Here is a 7,273-nt window from a genome sequence, read left to right on the forward strand (position 1 = left end):
AGATGTTTGTGCTGCTTGTATGAGAGCTGTACTGTAAGACTTGGGAGCGTCACACAAAGTGTGCTTACTTACAGACATTAATCCTAGAAGAGTGTAAATGGGAAAGAGCCCTTTTGAAAGCAGGAGCCGTGGTGTCCCAAGCTTCCTGCAGCTTCTTATGCTGAGCTGATGAGATACAAGAAAACCAGCGCTGAAGTATTTTAATTCACAGAACAGGGATTGCATTGCTCTCACTGGGCTGTAACGTCTTCTGTCTTCATGTTTCCCTTCTCCACCCACTTCTTGCTAAAGAAATCAAGCCCGAGTTGATGGGCCAGCACAAAAATTCATTAATACAGTTATGTGGGAGGACAAACAACGCTGAGAGCAGAACTTGGAAGGTGTCCCTTGACTCCTTTCTCCAGCAATAGATTACAAGGAGCTCTTACAAAGACAACCGGTCTGGAAATAAACAAATTGGGGTACAATGCTGAGCAGCTGCCTCACCAGTTTCTAACAGGAATTGGAAAAATGGGCATCTGTGAAGATTTAATACTTTACTCTCATTTCACCAGCGAGCCTCAGCCAAGAGAAATGCCCCTTCCCATCCACAAACACACAACGTTCCGTTTCGAGCTGGTTTCGCTTTACTTCAGTCTTGGCAAAACAAATCTGCATTCGGAAGTCATTTCACATTAATATATTAATCAAACATTTTCAAAATAAATATATATATATAATATATATGCATATTTAAAATAACCATTTCTTTACATCACTGCAGTAGCAATTCTAGAAAAGTCAGTGCACAGAGAGCAGCGATTTGATTAATCACCTAAACTCAGACAAACAGAAAACAGGAGGTGGACCTTTTTCTCTCCAAGCAGGCTGCATGCAGCAAGTCTCAGCAGCTCCCTAGCACATGATCTTTCTTCACACTTACTGGGACGGATCTTCGCCCTCACAAACAGTCAGAAGTCAGTAAAATCTGATTGATGCAAAGCTTTGTACCATGCAGTTTCACAGCCTGGTCACTGATCAGTGCTGCAGAGGTTCTGAGCACGACAGACTTTGCAAATGAGATGAATGTCATGGAAGGAAAATGCCTGAACCTTCAGTGCAAAGCGCTGACATTCAAACAAACTCACAGCTGATCCAGGAACACTGACAGCATTAAACAACATCCAGCTGCACAGCTCAGTTACACCTCACAACTCACTTCACCTTTTCATACATTCTCTCAAGTGTTTCCAGGGCAGAAGCAACTATTTTCTTCCCATGAGCGACTAATTCACCAGTTAAATCACAGCAGTAAGATACTTCACTGGCCAACGTGTAACTTGTGTTACAGGGGGGAAAAAAAGTGCATTAATGACTATAAGGATAATATTCAGGGCTTTGTGATCTCAAGCCCACGTAGTGGAATGGAAAAAAGAGATAAGTGAGAATGAGTGTTCCCATGTGATCTGTAAGCAGTCAGATGCTGCTGATCAGCCCTGCAAAGGGCAGCTTTGTTCAAAAAAGGAAGCTTGTCAGCATCATCACAGTGCAGAGCAGAACAATCTGGAGGGCTATCAGATTCGTTGTGACAGTTAGGAACAGCTCGGCTTTTAAAGAAAGTTTATCAGATATCTGCATAATCTGATGGACACTTATTTTCTCTGAGATTCCAAAGGTTCCCACTGAAGCCCTTTTTCAGTAACAGAGGAAGAAGTTGGGTTTGATACTAGAGGTTTAGAGGGCTATCTAGAGACATCTCTGTGCCCACAGAACCCCAAAGTAAAGACAAGACTCCCCAGGCGCCTTGTTTCCATGTGATGAGCTTGTTAATTATCACTCTGCAACAGCAGCTCATTCTAAAGAGGTATAATTTAAGTATCAGAAGAAACAGAGATAAAGGAAACTATCAGAAAGAGAACCTTGAGATCTAGTGTTGGTGTGCAAAGGGAGAAGGGAAAACTGTGGTAGGACTGCAAACCCTCAGAGCTCTTGGAGGTAAGCCAGGCTGCTGAGATCTCCCTTTGCCCTGCTCATATCTACCACTAAAGTCCAGGAAAGCTACGTGCCTTGAGGTAAGGCTCTACTCCTCAGTGCTATGGACCATGCCCCAGGATTCAGCCAAAGTGGGAAGTAAGAAAGCAACGAGTTGTGGAGGAGTTCTGTGGTAGCTTATTGGTTTTTCTTGTCCTCTGGTGGGAAGTATGGAGGAGGGGGTGGCTGGTCCTGAAGGAAAGACAGTAAAAACACATCAATTTGTGGCTAAGGAAAACCAAACAAAACATGCAACAGATCAATTCAGACACACTTTGCTGTGTCACTGAGCAGAACTGCTAACACAGCATGGCAGCTGTAAGCCTTTGTAACTTGTACACAATTCTGATTCTCTCCCAAGTAAGAAATCCCTATGGAAACTCGATTCCAGCACGTACCGTGGGCATGTAGACGTTGTGTGGGTTTACTGGGTTGTAGTAAGCACTGGCAGCAGCTTCAGCAGCCTTTGCTTCAGCTGTCACAGAAAAAACAGAAGAGACAAATTTGGTGGCGCACGGGGAATTTTTATATTCACAATTTCACATCCTCCTGGCCATTAGCTGCTGCAAATAAAGCACTGCCTTATCCAAGCTCCAGCTACAAAACAGCTACAACGGAAACAATGCATCTGCAGATGGTGTTTGCTCTTGAGAGCACCAGGCCGGCCTTCAGACTGAGCTGGAGGTTAGAGGAGCTCCCTAACTGCTCCTTCCCAAACAATTTTAACTTAACTGGAGCTTCTAAGTCGACTTCATGTTCCCAAGGACATTACAGATATGAAACTCCAACAAGGGAACAAAATTCTGACTTTTCTGAGCAATAACATTGATGCTCCACGTTCTCAATCTCACAAGCAATAATTTGACACCAAGTTTTGCGCAGAGAGAGAACGTCTGCCAACTTCTGCTGCAGGCACCATGAAGCAGCTGTGAGCTGATTCCCTCAAAGATATTTCTTACCTGCAGGAGTGGAAGGCAGATCTGGACCACCAGAGGGCGGCTCCATGGGCCCAGGGTACGGCGGGGGCGGCAGATGCATGTAACCCATGTCTGCACCTCCCATAGGGGGAGCAGGATAAAACTCTGTTAGGAAAGGAGACAACGTGATAAAGGACTTAAACCACCCCGGGTGGAGTCACAACGTGCAGCCAAAGCAAGCTAAAGGTAAATATCCTTAAGCTCAGAAGCAAAAGCTGCACAAGGCATCCGATCCAACGTCAAAGATAATGCAACATTTCTATTTCTCTCCCTTTTTAGCTGTTGTAAATCTTGCCAGCTCCAAGTATCCTCGTCTGCAACTCCCAGGCTCACCAGGGGGAGGCGGTGGGTACGGATAGCCCCCGTTGGCCACAGGTGGTGCGAAAGCATAGGATCCGTTTGGCATATAGGAATAGCCATAAGCTCCGCTGGGGACTTCACCTCTGGAGGCTGGAGAAGGAAAGATAAGTTCACTTCAGCAAAACACCGATCACAAGCCAAGGCCTACAACAGACTTAAAGAGTCCTTATCTGAAAACCAAAGAAAACAAAACAAAACCAAGTTCCAATGCCAACAAACCCACTGCCTGCTGGACGTGAAAAAGGTGTTGTTTTAAGGCAAGTCAGCTCCAGATACAGCCTGAGATTCACAAAGACTGGAATCCAACTTGCCCCAGCTTCAAACTGCCCTTGCTGTAAGATTAAGGCAAGGCCTCCTGAAACCACAAAGCCAAACAGCAGAGAGCATTAAGCTCCCCTACCTTGGGATGCCACCTGCAGCATACGCTGCCCAAACTCAATAGCACCCCCAGCTGTAAAGGTCATCTTGAAGGTGGCAGATCCTTCCCAGCCTCCTGCAGGGAGAGAAGACAGAATTGATGAATAAAGAGAAGCCATTTTGATGCTACTTAACTTCCATGCTTCAGCTACAGAGGCTCTGTCTATAATTCTTTAAAGAGCTTATCCCAAATATACAAGAAAAACCTGCAGAGAAAGCAGCACAATTACCTTTAGCATCAGAAAATTTCATGTTGGACAACGTTTTCTGATCAAGAGATGCCTGAATAATAGGACCATCAATAAGGGAGACATTCAAAAGCTTGCTAAAGTTGTGCCTGCTATCACACAGGCTGCCAATAGCCCAGGCTATCAGGAGTGCTGGATTTACTCTAGCTTTGAACACGATGAGTACACAAGACAGGGATTCTGTTAATCCCATTTGCTAAAAGGTTTTTGCAACTACACCTAACTGCCCGCTGCAAATTCGTTTGGGAGTTTGAGTGCCCAGCGAAGCAAAGAGCTTAATGAAGAAAACAAGTACCACATCAATCCATTACAGTTCATAGAAAATATTTCAAGTCAGGATAATAATAAAAAAAATAAATAAATTAGCCACATCTCTTATTACAGGCTGAAAAAGAAAAACATGCACAGCCCAGAGTGCCAACAATGCATCAAAGCAGTAGCTGTGTCAGTAGATAAAAGAGCCTTTTGAGCTAAGCCAGACTCCTCTGGCTGTTGGAGCAACCCCCTCGTTAACTCAGCCAGCCCCTGGGGGGAACTCGCAGAGATTTTGCTAAAGCACTTTGCCTTTCACACAGTTTGCAGTTTGTCCTTACTGCTCAGCTCTCCTCTCACGCTGCAAGGTCCTGTTTCGCTCCCATACAGAAGCTACAAGGCTGATTTCAGGGCAATAGGCTGAAGCCCTCTCAACATTGCACTGCACTGCAGTGCCACAAGTAAGGGAATAAATCAGGCTCTGGGTGAAATAAGTGCCTTTGTAAAAAGTAGAAGCATAGAACAGTGATAAAAGTATCTTCTTCTTGAAAAGAAAAAAAAAGTTTACCACAACCTTTTCATTAAACATTATGAAGATGTTGATGAAGCTGCCCTCAAAGATTCCCTAAGCTCAAGGTAATCCACTGTTTTCCAAACAATACAGCAAATGCTTTTCCTAAACTGCACAAGAAACAGATGTCAGAGATTTGAACCTTAAAATCCATACAGAACCAGAACAGACCACGAGTGTTTGGCACAGAAGGATCTGGAGGCATAATTAAGAGAGAAGCTCAACTGGCCAAGGCCAAGCGACGCCCTCAGTGCCGCTGCCACAGCCTGCTGCCTGCTCTGATGTTTACCCAGTGAGATCACTTGGCTGACTGAACTCAGTACAGAGGGCAGGAATGGGATCAGTCACACAGCTAATCTGTTCACTGTAACTGTACAGAGCAGACGGGGGGAATATTTTTAGCTGCTGGATTCAAAGAGAAAAACCACATTTTAGCAGTACTGCAAGAACCCCTGCATTCAGCATCCACTTTACATTACACAGAACAATTGCTTTACTGCGAACTATAAAAGTTCTGCATCTTAGTTCAGCTTGGTATCAGTGCCATACATACCTCCTGCCTCTGCTTTCACTGTACCCTTGATATAATTTGCTCCAAAGACAGGCTGCTTAATCTCACAGTCTTTCAACAAATAAAAGGCCATCCCAAAAGACTGCAGAGCATCCTTCCCCTTCGATACAAAGATAACCTGAAAAGGAAACAGCATCACAAAGGACGTTTAAAATAAACAGGAAACACTGCCCCAGTTCATTATCTGAGAGAGACTTGTGGACTGAAATGCCTCCCACACTCAAAGATCCTTGAAACTCCTGCAAGCCCCAGGCTTCTCAGAACGGTCACAAGGTAAAGTGATGCCTCAAGGCAATAAAGCCTTCCAGAAAGATTACACTTGCTCAGATAATAGTCCCCCAGTTCCTAGAGAACTCGCAGCTCCACAGAGCTGTGATTCAGTAGCTGAACTGTTGCATTCAGCATTTCCAGACCACCACTTATTTTCAATCTTGAAGATGCCTGGTGGACTGAACAGCTGCCTAGGTAAGAACTAATGAGATTTATTATCTTATGACAAATAGACAGACTATGCAATGAAGCCATAGAGCTCCCCTTAAGGACAGGAGGGGCCATAATTCAAGGAGCAGTACATTATCCAGACGCTCATGCACTGGAGAGCGGATGTGTAGAAGCACAGAACGATGAGGAGCTCTCATCTCCTAAAGCCTCCTACTACTTACTCGGTAGGGAGTCAAGAAAACACTCCCTTTCTTGGTCCCTTTGAAAGCCTCTGGCATCGGTTCGATTTCACTGAAGGCCATTTCTACGTGATCATAGGTCATCAGAACGCTGCAAACGAGATGAGAAAATGCTCAATGTCACAGCTTAGGGCAAAAGTGAAACATGCAGAGTTTACTGACCTACCAAAACTGGCTTAACCTCAGGCCAGCACTCAGCAGATCGCTCTGCCTTGCCTTCTTGCACTTTTTCATTTTGCTGCTTGCAGCAACTTCAGTAGTACTGACTGCTTGTTCTCAGCCTAGTGTTTCTTCTTCAGTGTGCTGACACAGCTACTGCTGTTTGCACAGCTTGGCAGTGAATCTAGTCAATTAAACTCAACAAGTTCTGAATAAATTTCTCACATTATGTTGAATTTCTGCTGGATCATTTCCCTAAATTGGTTCACCACAAGCAACACGATAGAAAAAGGGCTGCTGTAGCAGGAACCCCTCAGGCTGGGTTATGTAATGAGGCTACCAAAGGTCACAAGAATGCACCTCAGTCACTAAAATGTGATCTGGATCCCTCCTCTCATCACTTGACTTCTATAGCCCTGAGTCCCTGCACTGACTCCTTAAGCCTCAATTAGAAACCAACCAGATTAAGACCAATGCAATATATCCATACTGATGCAGGTGGTATTGTCTTAACATGACGGCATCCATGTCAGGTACACCAATCCCTAACAGCGGAGGGGCACAGCACATTCATGCCTATTACCATCCCCAGTCATTCATTCGCCTCTCCCTTCTGCCAGGAAGCACTTTGCCCTGCAGCAAAGCTACAGAAGGGCACAGAGGCTCTGCTCACTCTGAATCAAGCAACACAAGCAGCCTGGGCTGCAGCAGCTTGCCTGTATGCTCACACAGCAGCAACCTCTGATCCAAGGGGATGACAGCTGGGAGCAGCACCGCACCGAGCAACTGCAAGTGCTGGTTTCACTGAACACGAGTTTAAGCCACCAACTGGAGTTGATTCTATTTCACAATGATTCCCATTCCAAACGGAAGCCAGACACACAACTCCTACACCCAATCTCCACTGGCCTTGAGGAAAGAAGCCCTTTTGTCCCCAAGGCAGGTGACCACCACGTCAGGAGCAAGGCATGCAGCGAGGCACACTGCCAGATAGACAGCCAACACAGCCCACTGCCAGATAGACAGCC

At 45.3% G+C, this 7,273-nt stretch overlaps 1 protein-coding gene across 1 annotated transcript in view; it reads right to left on the bottom strand.

The window, feature by feature from the left end:
- Nucleotides 1-608: 608 nt before the first annotated feature.
- The window catches only part of WBP2 (WW domain binding protein 2), a 7,343-nt gene continuing 678 nt past the window's right edge, over nucleotides 609-7,273 (bottom strand). The window contains exons 2-8 of the mRNA XM_042883817.1: nucleotides 6,069-6,177; nucleotides 5,389-5,524; nucleotides 3,748-3,840; nucleotides 3,321-3,437; nucleotides 2,970-3,092; nucleotides 2,409-2,485; nucleotides 609-2,202 (exon numbers count right to left, since the gene is read on the bottom strand). Coding sequence (XP_042739751.1) covers nucleotides 2,149-2,202; nucleotides 2,409-2,485; nucleotides 2,970-3,092; nucleotides 3,321-3,437; nucleotides 3,748-3,840; nucleotides 5,389-5,524; nucleotides 6,069-6,177 — 709 coding nt within the window. The 3' untranslated portion in view covers nucleotides 609-2,148. The remainder of the gene's footprint in view (nucleotides 2,203-2,408; nucleotides 2,486-2,969; nucleotides 3,093-3,320; nucleotides 3,438-3,747; nucleotides 3,841-5,388; nucleotides 5,525-6,068; nucleotides 6,178-7,273) is intronic.

This window comes from Lagopus leucura, unplaced genomic scaffold, assembly GCF_019238085.1.
Source record: "Lagopus leucura isolate 7727_CA_CO unplaced genomic scaffold, USGS_WTPT01 Super-Scaffold_100040, whole genome shotgun sequence".
NCBI classification, from domain to species: domain Eukaryota; kingdom Metazoa; phylum Chordata; class Aves; order Galliformes; family Phasianidae; genus Lagopus; species Lagopus leucura.